The 18042-nt window shown below is 47.5% G+C and overlaps 1 protein-coding gene and 1 pseudogene across 1 annotated transcript in view; both read left to right on the top strand.

The window, feature by feature from the left end:
- LOC138771928 (protein-glutamine gamma-glutamyltransferase 2-like) overlaps positions 1–17882 on the top strand; it is a gene marked incomplete at its 5' end in the record, with an annotated part of 57044 nt that extends 39162 nt beyond the window's left edge. Inside the window, 5 exons of the mRNA XM_069951930.1 lie at positions 4–164; positions 435–734; positions 6148–6302; positions 6385–6518; positions 17288–17882. Of these exons, the coding sequence (XP_069808031.1) occupies positions 4–164; positions 435–734; positions 6148–6302; positions 6385–6518; positions 17288–17450 (913 nt within the window). The remainder of the gene's footprint in view (positions 1–3; positions 165–434; positions 735–6147; positions 6303–6384; positions 6519–17287) is intronic.
- LOC138773642 (U2 spliceosomal RNA) lies at positions 16334–16513 on the top strand (annotated as a pseudogene).
- Positions 17883–18042: the final 160 nt, after the last annotated feature.

The following is an 18042-nucleotide window of genomic DNA, read 5'->3' as shown; positions in this document are numbered from 1 at the left end:
TAGATGCAAAGATGTCCTACCGGGAGGCGACTTACTCTGCCCACTGACCTTCATGCCAACACAAGGCGGTGAGCGGAGACTCTATGTGCAACTTCACAGTGACCAGCTCGGGCTCATCAATGGATTCCAAGGCCTAGACGTCCTACCCAGCGATGTTCAAGAATGTGAGTATAACAAGAGGGAAGCCATCCTGTCCACAGGGGGGAGCTGTACTGTCCATCGGGAGGGGGCGAGAGCCGTCCTATCCATCGGGGGGGGAGGGAGACGAGAGCCGTCCCATCCATCCGGGGGGGGGGGCGCAGAGGGAGCCGTCCTATTTACCGGGGGGGGGGGGGGGGGGGGAGATATACCGTCCACCGGGGGGAGCTGTACCATCCACAAGGGGGGAGCTGTAACGTCCACCATACATCACATCTACCATCTCTATGTGACAGGGACCACTCACCACTGGGAGTTATTCCAGAAATACACAGAAGGTGATGCCAGGGATCGGGCAGATGGTGATGCCAGGGATCGGGCAGATGGTGATGCCCTTCCTTCTCTCAGCCTCCGCACATTGGATACCGTCCTATACGGGCAGGATATACCTATAACCATGAATGTGCCGCCCGACCCCCGCCGCACACAGAAGAATGTCAGCGTGTTTCTGTGTGCTCAGTACATAGATGATAATGGGAACGGCTGCCCGTACTTCTGGAAGGAACAGTCCGAGCTGTCTCTACAGGCAAATGAAGGTAACTAGAGGATATACATATATATATAGACATTTATCCAGCCGGCCCTGCGCTCACAGCAGCTGTAAATTAGGAGATAGGACGCCATAACCCTGCTGACCCCGAGATAGGACGCCATAACCCTGCTGACCCCGAGATAGGACACCATACACCTGCTGACCCCGAGATAGGACGCCATACACCTGCTGACCCAGAGATAGGACGCCATACACCTGCTGAACCCGAGATAGGACACTATAACTTGCTGACCCTGAGATAGGACGCCATACACCTGCTGACCCTGAGATAGGACCCCATACACCTGCTGACCCTGAGATAGGACCCCATACACCTGCTGACCCTGAGATAGGACCCCATACACCTGCTGACCCTGAGATAGGACGCCATACACCTGCTGACCCTGAGATAGGACGCCATATACCTGCTGACAGAGTCTCTTTAATAAATCAGGGGCTGGGAGGCCACGCCTCCTCCCTGCCTTACAACACCCCCTGCCCACCTATCAGGTGAGCGGGGGATATAGCTGGCGTACGTTAGGGAGAAGACAAGAAACTGCCCCTACGTGTCGTAGGCCAGCGGCACATGTGATTAAATGTACCCAAATATATATATATATATATATATATATATATATATATATATATATATATATATATATATATATATATATATATACACACACGCACATATATATAACATACACACACACACACACACACATACACAATAACATAGGGCTGGGAGAAGCTTATATACAGAGTTACACACACTGATACCACCGGGTGTATATACAGAGTTACACACTGATACAGCGGGTGTATATACAGTCATGGCCAAAAGTTTTGAGAATGATACAAATAATAATTATTACAAAGTCTACTGCTTTAGTCTTTAAAATGACAATTTGCATATACTCCAGGATGTTATACAGAGGGATCAGCTTAACAGCAATTACTTGCACAGTGAATATTTGCCTAGAAAATGAACTTTATCCCCAAAACACATTTCACCATCATTGCAGCCCGGCCTTACAAGGAGCAGCTAACATTGTTTCAGTGATCGCTCCAGTAACACAGGTGTGGGTGTTGGGGAGGACAGGGCTGGAGATCAATCTGTCATGATTAAGTAAGAATGACACCACTGGGCACGTTAAAAGGAGGCTGGTGCTTGGCATCATTGTTTCTCTTCTGTTACCATGGTTATCGCTAAAGAAACACGTGCAGTCATCATTGCACTGCACAAAAATGGCCGAACAGGGAAGAGTATCGCAGCTAGAAAGGTTGCACCTCAGTCACCAATCATATCGCATCATCAAGAACTTCAAGGAGAGAGGTTCCATTGTTGCCAAAAAGGCTCCAGGGCACCCAAGACCAGCAAGTGCCAGGAACGTCTCTTAGAAGTGTGGTCAGCAGCGGGATGGGGCTACCAGCAGTGCAGAGCTTGCTCAGGAATGGCAGCAGGCAGGTGTGAGGGCATCTGCACTGTGCACTGTGAGACTGCGGAGACTATTGGAGCAAGGCCTGGTCTCATGGAGGGCAGCAAAGAAGCCACTTCTCTCCAGAAAAACATCAGGGACAGACTGATATTCTGCAAAAGGTCCAGGGAGAGTACTGCTGAGGACTGGGGGAAAGGTCCAGGGAGTGGACTGCTGAGGACTGGGGGAAAGGTCCAGGGAGTGGTCTGCTGAGGACTGGGGGAAAGGTCCAGGGAGTGGACTGCAGAGGACTGGGGGAAAGGTCCAGGGAGTGGACTGCTGAGGACTGGGGGAAAGGTCCAGGGAGTGGACTGCTGAGGACTGGGGGAAAGGTCCAGGGAGTGGACTGCTGAGGACTGGGGGAAAGGTCCAGGGAGCGGACTGCTGAGGACTGGGGGAAAGGTCCAGGGAGCGGATGGCTGAGGACTGGGGGAAAGGTGCAGGGAGTGGACTGCTGAGGACTGGGGGAAAGGTCCAGGGAGTGGACTGCTGAGGACTGGGGAAAAGGTCCAGGGAGTGGACTGCTGAGGACTGGGGGGAAAGGTCCAGGGAGTGGACTGCTGAGGACTGGGGGAAAGGTGCAGGGAGTGGACTGCTGAGGACTGGGGGGAAAGGTCCAGGGAGTGGACGGCTGAGGACTGGGGGGAAAGGTCCAGGGAGGGGACTGCTGAGGACTGGGGGAAAGGTCCAGGGAGGGGACTGCTGAGGACTGGGGGAAAGGTCCAGGGAGTGGACTGCTGAGGACTGGGGGAAAGGTGCAGGGAGTGGACTGCTGAGGACTGGGGGAAAGGTCCAGGGAGTGGACTGCTGAGGACTGGGGGAAAGGTCCAGGGAGTGGACTGCTGAGGACTGGGGGATAGGTCCAGGGAGTGGACTGCTGAGGACTGGGGGAAAGTCATTGTCTCTGATGAATCCCCTTTCCGATTGTTTGGGACATCTGGAAAACAGCTTATTGGGAGAAGACGAGGTGAGCGCTACCACCAGTCTTGTCTCATGCCAACTGTAACCGGCATCCTGAAACCATTCATGTGTGGGGTTGCTTCTCGGCCAAGGGAATCGGCTCTCTCACAGTCTTGCCTAAAAACACGGCCATGAATAAAGAATGGGACCAGAATGTCCTCCAAGAGCAACTTCTCCCAACCGTCCAAGAGCAGTTTGGCCACCAACAATACCTTTTCCAGCATGATGGAGCACCTTGCCATAAAGCAAAGGTGATAACTAAATGGCTCAAGGAACAAAACAGAGAGATTTTGGGCCCATGGAAACTCCCCAGATCTTAATCCCATTGAGAACTTGTGGTCAATCATCAAGAGACGGGTGGACAAACAAAAACCAACAAATTCTGACAAAATGCAAGCATTGATTGTGCAAGAATGGACGACTATCAGTCAGGATTTGGTCCAGAAGTTGTGTGAGAGCAGCCGGGGAGAATTGCAGAGTCCTGAAGAAGAAGCCGCAACACTGCAAATATTATAGACTTGCTGCAGTAACTCATCTAGCTGTCAGTATAAGCTTCTGTTACTCAGAATATGATTGCAGTTATATTTCTGTATGTGATAAAAACATCTGACAAACACACAGAAAACCAGAGGGCAGAGGATCATGGGAAAATAGAAGATTTGTGTCATTCTCAAAACTTTTGGCCATGACTGTATATAGTTACACACTTATACACGGGGGTGTATATACAGTGGGGAAAAAAAGTATTTAGTCAGTGACCAATAGTGCAAGTTCCACCACTTACAAAGATGAGAGGCGTCTGTAAGTGACACCATATTAGACCTCAACTATGGGAGACAAAATGAAAAAAGAAATCCAGAAAATCACATTGTCTGATTTTGTAAGAATTTATTTGCAAATTATGGTGGAAAATAAGTATTTGGTCAGTAACAAAATGTCATCTCAATCCTTTGTTTTATCTCCTTTGTTGGCAATGACAGAGGTCGGACGTTTTCTGTAAGTTCTCACAAGGTTGGCGCACACTGTTGTTGTTCTGTTGGCCCATTCCTCCATGCAGATCTCCTCTAGAGCAGTGATGTTTTGGAGCTGTCGCTTGGCAACACGGACTTTCACCTCCCTCCAAAGGTTTTCTATAGGGTTGAGATGTGGAGACTGGCTCAGCCACTCCAGGACCTAGAAATGCTTCTTACCAAGCCGCTCCTTGGTTGCCCTGGCGGTGTGCTTTGGATCATTGTCATGTTGAAAGACCCAGCAGCCACGTTTCATCTTCAATGCCCTTGCTGATGGAAGGAGGTTTGCACTCAGTATCTCCCGATCCATGGCCCCATTCATTCTCTCATGTACCCGATCAGTCGTCCTGGTCCCTTTGCAGAGAAACAGCCCCAAAGCCTGATGTCCCCCCCCCCCCCATGCTTTACAGTAGCTATGGTGTCTGATGGATGCAACTCAGTATTCTTTTTCCTCCAAACACGACAAGTTGTGTTTCTACCAAACAGTTCCACTTTGGTTTCATCAGACCATAGGACATTCTCCCAATACTCTTCTGGATCATCCAAATGTTCTCTAGCAAACTACAGACGGCCCGGACATGTACTGGCTTAAGCAGTGGGACCCGTCTGGCACTGCAGGATCTGAGTCCCTGGCACTGGCGTAGTGTCTTACTGATGGTAGGCTTTGTTACATTGGTCCCAGCTCTCTGCAGTTCATTCACTAGGTTCCCCCACGGGGTTCTGGGATTTTTGCTCACCGTTCTTGTGATCATTTTGACCCCACGGGGTGAGATTTTGCGTGGAGCCCCAGATGGAGGGAGATTATCAGTGGTCTTGTATGTCTTCCATTTTCTAATTATTGCTCCCACAGTTGATTTCTTCACTCCAAGCTGGTCGCCTATTGCAGATTCAGTCTTCCCAGCCTGGTGCAGGGCGACAATGTTGTTTCTGGTGTCCTTTGACAGCTCTTTGGTCTTCACCATAGTGGAGTTTGGAATCTGACTGTTTGAGGGTGTGCACAGGTGTCTTTTTATACTGATAAGTTTAAACAGGTGCCATTACTACAGGTAATGAGGGGAGGAAAGAGGAGACTTTTAAAGAAGAAGTTACAGGTCTGTGAGAGCCAGAAATCTTGATTGTTTGTAGGTGACCAAATACTCATTTTCCACCATAATTTGCAAATAAAATCTTACAAAATCAGACAATGTGATTTTCGGGATTTGTTTTCTCACTTTGTCTCTCATAGTTGAGGTCTACCTATGATGTAAATTACAGACGCCTCTCATATTTTTAAGTGGGAGAACTTGCACTATTGGTGACTGACTAAATACTTTTTTTCCCCCACTGTACATAGTTACAGGAGAAGGTTACCATCCACACCATGGTTACAGCCTCCCGGCCATGCTGCGTCCGTGCATTTTATCCATAGCAACTCTGTTTCAGAAGATCCCGATCCGTCTATCCCGCCCTGGTCGGCTATACACACTTTCTCTGCCGGCAAACTTTAAGAGAGAAGGATGGGCGTGATGGCTTTCACTTCCATGGTTACTGAATCTTGTGTCTCTGAGTATATACTCTGAGTATATATGGTCCTTACTGCGGGTACATGGGTATTAATTTGACCAATATAAAAACGGCCGCATGGACAGAGGACAAAATAAGCCAAAGAATTTGTTTTACAACCAATAAAATTCTTCCCATGAAGCCGCAGATTTGTTGCTGTTGCCGTCACCATAGCCGGACACCAGGTACATCCCAACCCCTGAACTACCTCCAGTCTCTAAGGCCTGTGCCGTGTCTGGGTGTTACGTACGGTGTATCCCCCCCCCCCCCGGGAGGCACCTCCTCCTTATATAATATGCTCCAATATTTCATCCATCCGTCACAGACACATATTGGGGGCAGCAGCAGCCAGGATCGCATCGGTCAGCCCCCCTCCTGTGTAATCACTTGCCGCCCGCTGAGATGTATGAACGTTTTCCGCCTGTAGAGACCACAGTGAGCGCTCGGATTTATCCCCTGGATTACGCCGTCTCTCCATCAGAAACCAACCTCATCCGGCTCATAGGACTCGTGAAAGACGTGGCCGACACGCGGAGCGTCAGCAAGAAGCTGATCCTGCTCAAACCCAAGGTCGTCATTCAGGTCAGAGATGGATCTTATAACAGGAATACAACAGGTCAGACTGTGGACAGGTATATACATCTCCCGTCCTGTGTATATATAGGTGCCAGATGAGGCGTTACAGTACCGTCCCCTCACCGTCACCATCACCATCAGTAACCCGTTGGAGGAGAAGCTAGAGAACGGTGTGATAACCGTGTATGGAGAAGGCCTGATACACAAGGAGAGGTCATACAGGTGAGAGGCCTGATACACAAGGAGAGGTCATACAGGTGAGAGGTCATACAGGTGAGAGTTCTGATACACAAGGAGAGGTCATACAGGTGAGGCCTGATACACAAGGAGAGGTCATACAGGTGAGGCCTGATACACAAGGAGAGGTCATACAGGTGAGAGGTCTGATACACAAGGAGAGGTCATACAGGTGAGAGGTTGCACAGGTGAGAGGCCTGATACACAAGGAGAGGCCATACAGGTGAGAGGCCTGATACACAAGGAGAGGTCATACAGGTGAGAGGCCTGATACACAAGAAGAGGCCATACAGGTGAGAGCCTGATACACAAGGAGAGGTCATACAGGTGAGAGGCCTGATACACAAGGAGAGGTCATACAGATGAGAGGTCGCACAGGTGAGAGGCCTGATACACAAGGAGAAGTCATACAGGTGAGAGGTCATACAGGTGAGAGGCCTGATACACAAGGAGAGGTCATACAGGTGAGTGGCTGATACACAAGGAGAGGTCATACAGGTAAGTGGTTCTGGCTGGACACAACTGGATTTTCAGGGTGTGTTCACACTGCAGTATCAGAGGTAACAGTGCGTGCGGGGTTCTTACATAGATTTCTTTAACTTCAACTTATATGAAAACAGAAATGTAAATCAGGTCAGAATTAGGTGTCCCATCCTTTGCTGTCACAGCGTCACATCTTCTAGGTGTGATGTGCCTGTCATACTTACTAGACATATGACTCAATATCCAACTGGGTGTTACCAGCTGGGGGCGTGTCCTTACACAGTCTGACACTAACCAATCAGAGCTGAAAGTATCAGACTGTGTAGGGACCCGCCCCCATCTGGTAACGCCCACCCAGTCAAACATTTCCAGTAAGCTGCAGCACAAGAACGGGGTATTCTCTCCCCTGTGTGCTGGGCAGGACAAAGGAATAGTATATAGTAGAGATGAGCTAACCGGGTTTGAGTCGATCAGAACCCGAACTTTTGGCATTTGATTAGTGGTGGCTGCTGAACTTGGATAAAGCTCTAAGGTTGTCTGGAAAACCTGGATACAGCCAATGACTATATCCATGTTTTCCACATAGCCTTAGGGCTTTATCCAACTTCAGCAGCCACCGCTAATCACATGCCGAAAGTTTGGGTTCGGATGGACTCCAGCTGCTCCAGGGTCACTCATCTCTACTTAAGAGCAGACCAAGATGCAGACAAGCAAATCTGTTCCAAAGGAATTAGGGCTTTCTCTGCCCAAGTAGTAGCCACCGGCCGGGCCACCGCCTTTGTGCACTCTGGTGGGCCAAGACCAGATAGACTATAAGAGATACAATCCGTTATCCACCTGGATATGGTAGGCTTAGAAGCTTTCTTCCCTCTTTGCTTGCCCATAAAAGCCAAAAATCCATTTTCATCAGATCTGAATTCTTTGGTTCTTTTAAAATAAACTTTCAGACACTTTGGTACAAAAGACGGCAGAAATTTTAACAATACCCTGTCAGGAAGGAAGGTAGTGTAAGGGGCCTATCATCGCTCCGTGGAATAAAGACAATGATCAGCCGATGATCGTTTAGGTGCAAACCTAAAATCATCGGGCACTGACCGCACATCGATACGTGGAATAGAGGTGCATGGCCGTTGACCGACAATTTCACAAACAGCATACATTACCTAACCATGCTGCGGGTCTTCTCCTACTCCCGTTCCCGCGCGCAGCGGCCTGTCTGAGATGACAGACCGCTCAGCCAATCACTGTCTGGGACTACCGCAGCCAGTGATTGGCTGAGTGGTCTGTCAGCCCAGACAGGCCGCTCCAAATCTGCTGCTGCACGTGGGATCGGGAGAAGGAGCGCAAGAAAAGACCTGCAGCATGGTTAAAGTATGATCTGTAACGATGTCCCTGCAGCCCTTGCTAAACTGGGGCCGCGGAATAGGCCCAGTAAACAAGCGCCGATCTATCAGATCGGCGCTCATTTACATTATCGATCGGGCCCCCATCGGCCCGTGGAATAGGACCCTAAGGCTGTAAGGCAGCCAGAGCCTGCAACTTACCCACTCTTTAAGCTGATGTGATCGCCAACAAGGGTGAGACTTTTAATTGGAATATCCGATAAGGGTTGAAAGGGATGAGCAGCTAAAGTCTTTAGCACCAACGAGAGGTCCCTTGAATTTGTAACTGGCCGAAGGCGAGAAACCGTTTTAATAAAAAGTTCTTGACTTCCAGAAACTGGAGAAGCTTTTTCTGAAGAAAGAGCAACATAGCGGATAGCTGGACTTTTGAGCGTGCTAGGAGAAAGGCCTTTATCAAAGCCATCTGGGAGAAACTCAAGAATCTGAGGTATAGATGGGTCTTCTTTTTAGAAGAACACCAAGATTGGAAAATTCCTCTAATTCTTCCATATGACCTACTGGTAGCCTCACTTCTGGTATGAGAAAGAATTTAAGACTCTTTCAGAAAAACCTTTAGCCCTTAATAGGACTTGGACTTCATTTTGTTCCCCACTTCTAAAAGAAGAGCCTTTGAACGTGTACCTCCCTGCTTGTTTATACAGACACTATGTTGTCTGTCTTCACCTTCACTACTTGATTGAGAAGATATGGGGTGAAGTGAAGCAGAGCTTTGTATATAGCTCTCAACTCCTTTACATTTGAAGAAAGAGGAGGACCAGGTTCCTCGAACTGTAAGATTGGAACAGTCCTTTATTCTTGACCACCATCGAAGAGATGCTGTCACTGTCGGCGATAAAGTGATCTTCCAGTCTAGATCCATAATACTTTGATTCAATGCTTAGAGGGCTTTCGATTGAAGAGGCCTCATATGCCACAAAGGCCATGGGACTGCCTCCGCGGCAGATGACAGAAGACCGAGGAACCTGATTAAGGTTCGGAGGGACACGCGTCGAGGAACTTTCAAAAATCAACATCTGTTTAAAATCTTTTTCTTCCTCTCCGGAGTCAGAAATAACTTCATGTTCTGGGAGTCTATATTGAATTCCAGATATTTCGTTACTGTTGCAGGCTCCAGACTTAATTTCTCCCAGTTAAAGACTGCAACTCGAAGGAATCTCCTGTGCTGTTTGACAATAGGGATGTGAAAGTACGCATCTTTTAGATCCAACAAGGCCATCAGATATCCTTCAGAAAGAATCACTGATTTTATAGTCTCCATCATGAATCTGTTCTGTCATACAACAATTGAGGTAAAGTAAGTCTATGAGAAGTCTTCACTTTCCGGATGGTTTTGGAGTAGACTCATGTACCTCTTCTCCTATAGGAATGGGCTGTAGTGCAGATACCCGGACCAATTCGAGAATATTGTCCTTCAGAATTTCCTGTTTCTTTTGACCAAGACGAGAAGAAATGACAAACTTTTCGAGAGGCAGGGGGTGAAGGGGTAACACATATCCTCTTTTTATTACATTTAGTACCCACAGATCTGATATCGTACTTTCCCAAGCAGGTAAAAACTGAGAAAGACAAACCCCACCGATAAACAGTCAAAAATCCTTCCTCTTGGAACACTTAGGGTCCTATTACACAAAGCGATTTCTAACATCTAACTATAAACGATCCCAAACAAGATTGTTTATCGTTAACCTGACATTGTTTACCATATTACACAGAACGATAGTCGTTATTGCGATCGTTACTATGATCGTTTTATTCCTTCTGATCCCAGCAAAACAATGAACAATGTGCAATTACACTGAACGATTAGTGAACAAATGGGGAACTTGAGCGAACGAATGTAGAATTACAGCAAGCGATTAACAATAATTTTAGGTTCAGATCTCAATCAACGACAAACAAACGATTTTCTGAACGATTAGCGTTTAAATTCGAACGATATAAAGATTTTTTGCATGATAATCGTCCCGTGTAATAGGGCCCTTAGTTGTCTTGGACTGACCACTTCTGTTAGAGCCTCCATAGCCTCTACCTCTGCCACAGAAGCGAGGCTGTACTTCTTTGAGGAGACCTATCCTGCCTTCTACGGAATGTTTTACAGACATTCGGTAAAGATTTACCTTTTTTATCTGAAATATCCATCATAATCTGATTCCAATTCTGAGCCAAATAACCTACCAGGCAAAAGTTCCAGATTACAGAGATGGAATTTGGAAGGATTGTCCCCAGGCCAGGGGCGTAACCAGAGCACTTTTATGAGCCGCAGATGAAAGGGCCATAGCTTGAAAGCCAATCTACGCTGATGGGATGCTGAATCGTACAGATAATCAACTGCTAAGGAGAGGATAGAATATTATCCCTGCTGACCACAGAGTCAATATACTCCTGATGTCAGGTAGGGGTCTGGAAAGACAACAGACGAGTGCAGCCCTAAAACTGGCACCCGCCCCAGCTGTCCCTACCTGCTTGCCACAACAGTACTAGGGGTTACTGCGGACAACTGGTCGGTGTTCCCTATACTGAAATAGGTGCAACACAAAACAAAAGACAAGACAAACTCACACAATAAAGGAATGGTCAGAAATCAGGGTTGCAACAATCGGGCAGAGAAGGTAAAGAATCAAAACCCAAGCAGCAAGGTCAGAGTCACAAAATCCTAAAGGTCAGAATCACTATAACAGAAGGTCAGAGAAATGCTAGGTCAAGGCACAAGGCGCTATCACAGGCAGAGAGCTTCAGACAAGGTGAAAGACTTATTGTACTAGAAGTCCCAGACCAGCACAGATACTGACAACCAACTGGGCTGTCAAATCACTGTGATTGCACACACCTAGTGCTGATCAGCAGGTGGCGTGCAACACTGGATACTGCTACAACCAGGAGCGGCAGAGCAGAGTATGTGAAAAACAAACATTCTAGTTGCTATGGATGCTGAGCCGAACGCACGGCCCAAGTCCTAACACCTGAGCTTTGGACAACTATTTCCTGAGGGCTTTGAGAACTTCCAGACTGGCAATGGCTACAGAGGTAAGCCCTGAAGCAGTAGCGTAGGATCTTTTCAAAGATGATTCAATCCTGTGATCCTAAGGGTCTTTTAAACTAGAACCATCATTGGTAGGAACAGTGGTCCTTTTGGAGAGTTTAGCAATGGCTCTGACTATTTTGGGAGGAGAGGTCCAAGCACTACACTGGTCCTCATTACCGGAAAAAGGGACCAAAATCTTTTACTTATTGGGGAGCCTTATCTGGTTTCTTCCATTAAGATTTAATTAAATCAGAAATAAACTCATCCATAAAGAAGGAATTCCTCATGAAGAGTCTCCTTTAAGTCATTGGATGACCCTAAAGTGTCACTGTCGTTAAAATTGTTTTTGCAGAATTCAATAGTCCAGGTGATTTTAAGAAACTTTGTAATTGGGTTTATTAGCCAAATCTGCCATTATCTGCATGTAAAAAGCCTTTTCCCAGGTCCCCCCTCCTCTCCTTTCTGCCATCCACTCCTCAGAATCAGGAAATCTCGACTGTTTTTTCATCTCTATCATCAGTCGGATCCTGTCTGGTCTATGAAGAGGGGAGGGGGGAGGGGGAAGGAGTGAGATTAGAGGGCAGCAGAGAGGGAGAACAAAGGATTGCTCAGTGGGGGAGCTATTCAGAGCCCTAATTAGTGGTCAGAGAGGTTAGTGGTGACTGTCAGAAGAGAGAGCCAGCAATGTGAATGTAAATTAACTCTTTGTTGTCCTGTTTTGCTGCCTTTACTTTCTCTCTCCATAGGAGAACAATGAAGACAGGGGGGAGAGCTTCAAACTGCTTTTTCATGAAAAAAAATTCATTTTTCGGCTAATAAACCCAATTACAAAGTTCCTTAAAATCACCTGGACTATTGATTTCTGCAATAAAAATTTTAACGACAGTGACACTTTAAAACACATGAGTAATTTGAGCCGAATAGGGCAGAATGCACACTCTGTGACCCCTCAGCTTAAGCCTCTATTTCACGGGTCGTCTAGAGGAGCAAACAAGCGCTTTCAGCGCTTGTTTGCTCCTCGTTCCACGCTCGCTGCCGCCGCTATTCGACGCGGCAGCAGCGAGCGGGTGAGTGCGGGAGGGGCGGCGGGGAGCTGCGGGGGGGGGGGGGGGCTGCCCAGGGGATCGCTGATCATCAGGGCAGCCCATAGGATACAGCAGCGCCTGCTGCTGACGCTCCTATTCAACGGAGCGACGGCTGCAGATCGCTGCTATATCAGTCGCTTGTTTTTCAACATGTTGAAAAACACGCGACTGCAACGATCAGCCGACATGAACGATGTCGGCTGATCGTTGCACTCTATTTCACGGGACGATTATCGTCCGTAGCGGCCGTTGAATAGGGCCTGGAATAAACCCTTCACCCAGATAACCACATGGTGGATCGATGGCTCACTGTTAGCCCCATGTTAGGATGGCATGCCAGACGTGTGGTATATTCACCGCCATCCAGTAAGGGAGTTTCTGTGAATGAATAATAGAACATGAGTGAGGAAAGGAGCAGGAAAACGGGGGATGCAGGAGAAGGAACAGCGACTACATAATCGGCAGCATAAATGAGGTCTCTTAGAGGATGATTTCCTACCCGAGGATTCCCTGGAAGACATAGTCAAGGAATAACACTACCTATAATCTCTAACTAAAAAGCTGAGATTGTAGAAATACACAGAAGGGAATTACCTTAGCACTGAGAAGTCTGCAAGGCACAGCCGATTCATAAAGCAGCAAGTGGCCGGAGGCTGACTGGCCTTAAATAGCGGACAGCAATAACCAGAGGTTAACAAAAACATGGCCTGGGTAAAAGTTATACTCTGCAGATCTATACCCACTCCAGGCTCCTAGGAACGCTGTATCAGGAGCTCCCTGATCATCAGAGGCCTCCGGAACGTTGCACTGGCTCCAATCCCGACACTTCCAGTGTGGTCCAACGTCAGTCACTTCCGGTTCCACCGCACGGTATGCAAACGCCACAACATGACTTGCGTTCACTTACAGTTGTGGCTAAAGATGATCGAACATCTGAAAAAGCTAGGTTTGATCGAACTCGAACCTAGCCGGACCTTCTGTATTTGATTGCTGATGTCTTCATGGTCCGTGCCGAAGGTGGAGACATCCCGGAGGCCACCTGAAATTCTGGGGTACAGCCTATTACCGTAAAGCCATCAGCAATCAAATACGGAAGGTCCAGCTAGGTTCGAGTTCGATCAAACCTAGCTTTTTCAGATGTTCGCTCATGTCTAGTTGTGGCCAGCAGTTCAATGCATATGCGTCCCAGAGGCCATGGCAGTAATGGATGCCGGGCAAACACCCTGAACAAAGCGGACCACCAGACTCTAGTAAGGACCCTGGAGAAACAAGAAAACAAGATTAGAGTAAGGGGGGGGGGGGGGGGGAACCATCCTGCCACACACAAGGACAAAATAAAACTCAAAGTGGTGGGGGAGGAGTGTACCTTTATACCTAAGGGGGAGGAGTTACTGAAATAAATTAAGTTCTATTAAAGATTCCATATATAGTAAGGCTCCTCCCTAATATTATGGCTCCTCCCCAGTGTATATAGGAAGGCTGCTCCCTAATATTATAGCTCTTTCCGCAGTGTATATAGGAAGGCTGCTCCCTAATATTATAGCTCCTCCCCAGTGTATATAGGAAGGCTGCTCCCTAATATTATAGCTCCTCCCCAGTGTATATAGGAAGGCAGCTCCCTATAATAATGCCCCCTCCTCCCCAGTGTATATAGGAAGGCTGCTCCCTAATATTATAGCTCCTCCCCAGTGTATATAGGAAGGCTGCTCCCTATAATAATGCCCCCTCCTCCCCAGTGTATATAGGAAGGCTGCTCCCTATAATAATCCCTCTCCTCCCCAGTGTATATATGAAGGCTGCTCCCTAATATTATAGCTCCTCCCCAGTGTATATAGGAAGGCTGCTCCCTAATATTATAGCTCCTCCCCAGTGTATATAGGAAGGCAGCTCCCTAATATTATAGCTCCTCCACAGTGTATATAGGAAGGCTGCTCCCTAATATTATAGCTCCTCCCCAGTGTATATAGGAAGGCTGCTCCCTATAATAATCCCCCTCCTACCCAGTGTATATAGGAAGGCTGCTCCCTAATATAGCTCCTCCCCAGTGTATATAGGAAGGCTGCTCCCTAATATTATAGCTCCTCCCCAGTGTATATAGGAAGGCTGCTCCCTAGAATAATGCCCCCTCCTCCCCAGTGTATATAGGAAGGCTGCTCCCTAATATTATAGCTCCTCCACAGTGTATATAGGAAGGCTGCTCCCTAATATTATAGCTCCTCCCCAGTGTATATAGGAAGGCTGCTCCCTATAATAATCCCCCTCCTCCCCAGTGTATATAGGAAGGCTGCTCCCTAATATTATAGCTCCTCCCCGGTGTATATAGGAAGGCTGCTCCCTAGAATAATGCCCCCTCCTCCCCAGTGTATATAGGAAGGCTGCTCCCTAATATTATAGCTCCTCCCCGGTGTATATAGGAAGGCTGCTCCCTAGAATAATGCCCCCTCCTCCCCAGTGTATATAGGAAGGCTGCTCCCTATAATAATCCCCCTCCTCCCCAGTGTATATAGGAAGGCTGCTCCCTAATATTATAGCTCCTCCCCAGTGTATATAGGAAGGCTGCGCCCTAGAATAATGCCCCCTCCTCCCCAGTGTATATAGGAAGGCTGCGCCCTAGAATAATGCCCCCTCCTCCCCAGTGTATATAGGAAGGCAGCTCCCTATAATAATAATGCCCCCTCCTCCCCAGTGTATATAGGAAGGCTGCTCCCTAGAATAATGCCCCCTCCTCCCCGTATATAGGAAAACTGCTCCCTAGAATAATGCCCCCTCCTCCCCAGTGTATACAGGAAGGCTCCTCCCAAGAATAATGCCCCCCCCCCCTTCCCATGTATATAGGAAGGCTGCTCCCTAGAATGCCCTCTCCTCCCCAGCATATATAGGAAGGCTGCTCCCTAGAATGGCTCCTCCCCAGTGTATAGGAAGGCTGCTCCCTAGAATAATGGCTGCTCCCCAATGTATATAGAAAGGCTGCCCCCTAGAATAATGGCTCCTCCCCAGTGTATATAGGAAGGCTGCTCCCTAGAATGGCTCCTCCCCAGTGTATATAGGAAGGCTGCTTCCTACCTCTTTTGCCGCTGTTGGGACTTAGGGAAAGTCATTCACAATTAAAATGTCATTTTCCCTTACTTCCCCCCAGAGGCGCAATACTGAGGAGTTAGCAAGTACAAAGCTCTTATGAGAGGGCGTCCTGAAGACGACTGAAGATAGTACAGACCTAGGAGAAGTCAAATTATACATTCTGTAATAAGTGAAAAAAGTTCTAGGTGTAGACTTAAGTCCCTATTACACTAAGCGATTATCGTCTGTATTTGGCCGATCATCAGCCGATAATCGCATGGTTTAATAGGCCATGTTTAAAGGCAGCAATCATCCAACATTGATCGTGTCCCTTTCAACATGGTGGAAAAAAAAAAAAGTACGATAGCGAAGGTCTGTTGACCATCGCTCTGCGTAACAGGAGTGACTGCAGCAGACCACCGCTCTCTCCTATGTGCTCCCTGGACAGCCCCTCCTGCTGTCGGGGTGTGTAATAGCACCAACAGTGAGTGAGGAACAAGGAGCAAGTGCTGATCTGACAGGCTGGGGCTCGCTTCTCTATAAGTACTGGCCCATGTTATAAGGCCTTCAGATGCTCCAGAGGGGTCAACGACTTCAAAGCCCAAGAGGTGGCAGCTGACCTCGTGAAGTGGGTTTTGGTGAATTCTGGCAGGTCCTGACCATTAAGTATAGCATTGGTTGATGCACTCTGAGATCCACCTAGAAATAGTTGGTTTTGAGGCTTTTTTTTTTCCCATAAAGGAGATTAGAAGACTTTCTCGGCCTTTTGGCTTAGATCAGGTGTAGTATCTGTTCTCATCAGGGTAATATCAGATACGTCTGGTATCCGGGGACCATATAGTCAATGGAGGAGACAGAGGGAGAGCTGGCTGTGTCCCCTCTGGGCATTCACCTGGTATTACACTGCTTCCAGGGTCTTTCTGAGCTTGTGAACTCTTGAGTCCTTTGAAGGTACTGAGCTACATCCAGCTTCTCCAACTATTTCAAGGGAATATCTGGAAATGGTTGGAAAGGTTGTTCGCAGAGTCTTTAAACTAGTCATAAATCCCCGGGATTAACCGGCCTAGACATACGAGATCGAAGTCAAGTAACGGCTTTTATAGCATTCTTCACCTCCTGTATCTGAAGTCTTTTCTGCAGACATGGCGGCCAGTAGTACTTACAAGGTATCGCGTGTTAACCCTTTATCGAAACCATTGTGCAGAAAATCCAATATTTGTGGCAGTAAAGGATTACTGGGGTCTATTTGCCCAGGGGTCCACCAGTTTAGGAACACTCTCCTGTCTCTCTCATATGACCTGTTGGTCACGACACTCCTTGATCAGCGAGGTCAGGCCATACCCCTGTCAGAATAGCCCTTGGCCTTTATTAGGGTCCGGTCAGCCTTCAGGTGATCAGATTGAGAGACCCCCGATTGTGGCAGAGCTGCGTGCCCTGAGACACCAGGTTCTGCATGGGTGGACACCTCGTAGACATCAATGGGGCAAACCAGGATCTTTTCAGCCAGAACCATATCATTGCCATTACCAATACTTGATCTTCATTAATACTATTGGTATCATTGAAGTCGCCGTAAAAATATAAGCCAGGCGGAAGTTCCACATTATGGACAACTGAATGCGGAGTGTGACTGGGTGCGAGGAGATCGCTTTTCTTACTTTAACAGACTAATATTCATTATATTTCTTGTCTGTTCCGGTTTAGCTGTGACCCCATTGACCCAAACGCCACTGCTTGCCGCACAATTATCTTTTCTCCAAGCCAAAGTGGAGCCCGAAAACTACACGTCAGCTTCAGCTGCCGCAAGTTCTGTCATGTGACCGGCAGCCGTCGTGTGGACGTCCGCCCGGCCAGGATACTCGTGTGAAGACTATAGAGACTGTTATATACAAGCATCTCCGATACAGTCCTGGTTGATGTAATTTTTGGGCACCCCGGATCTATGTGATGTCTATTGCACACATAACTATCTACTAGCGGCATACACAACTATATACTAACAGCATATACAGCGGCATACACAACTATATACTAACAGCATATACAGCAGCATACATAACTATCTACTAGCGGCATACATAACTATATACTAACAGCATATACAGCGGCATACATAACTATATACTAACAGCATATACAGCGGCACACATAACTATATACCAACAGCATATACAGCGGCATACACAACTATATACTAACAGCATATACAGCGGCATACATAACTATATACTAACAGCATATACAGCGGCACACATAACTATATACCAACAGCATATACAGCGGCATACATAACTATCTACTAGCGGCATATACAGCGGCATACACAACTATATACTAACAGCATATACAGCGGCACACATAACTATATACCAACAGCATATACAGCGGCATACATAACTATCTACTAGCGGCATACACAACTATATACTAACAGCATATACAGCGGCATACATAACTAT

Source organism: Dendropsophus ebraccatus, chromosome 14, assembly GCF_027789765.1.
Source record: "Dendropsophus ebraccatus isolate aDenEbr1 chromosome 14, aDenEbr1.pat, whole genome shotgun sequence".
NCBI classification, from domain to species: domain Eukaryota; kingdom Metazoa; phylum Chordata; class Amphibia; order Anura; family Hylidae; genus Dendropsophus; species Dendropsophus ebraccatus.
The sequence above is the reverse complement of the archived record's forward strand: the minus strand, read 5'-3'. Positions and strand labels throughout refer to the sequence as shown.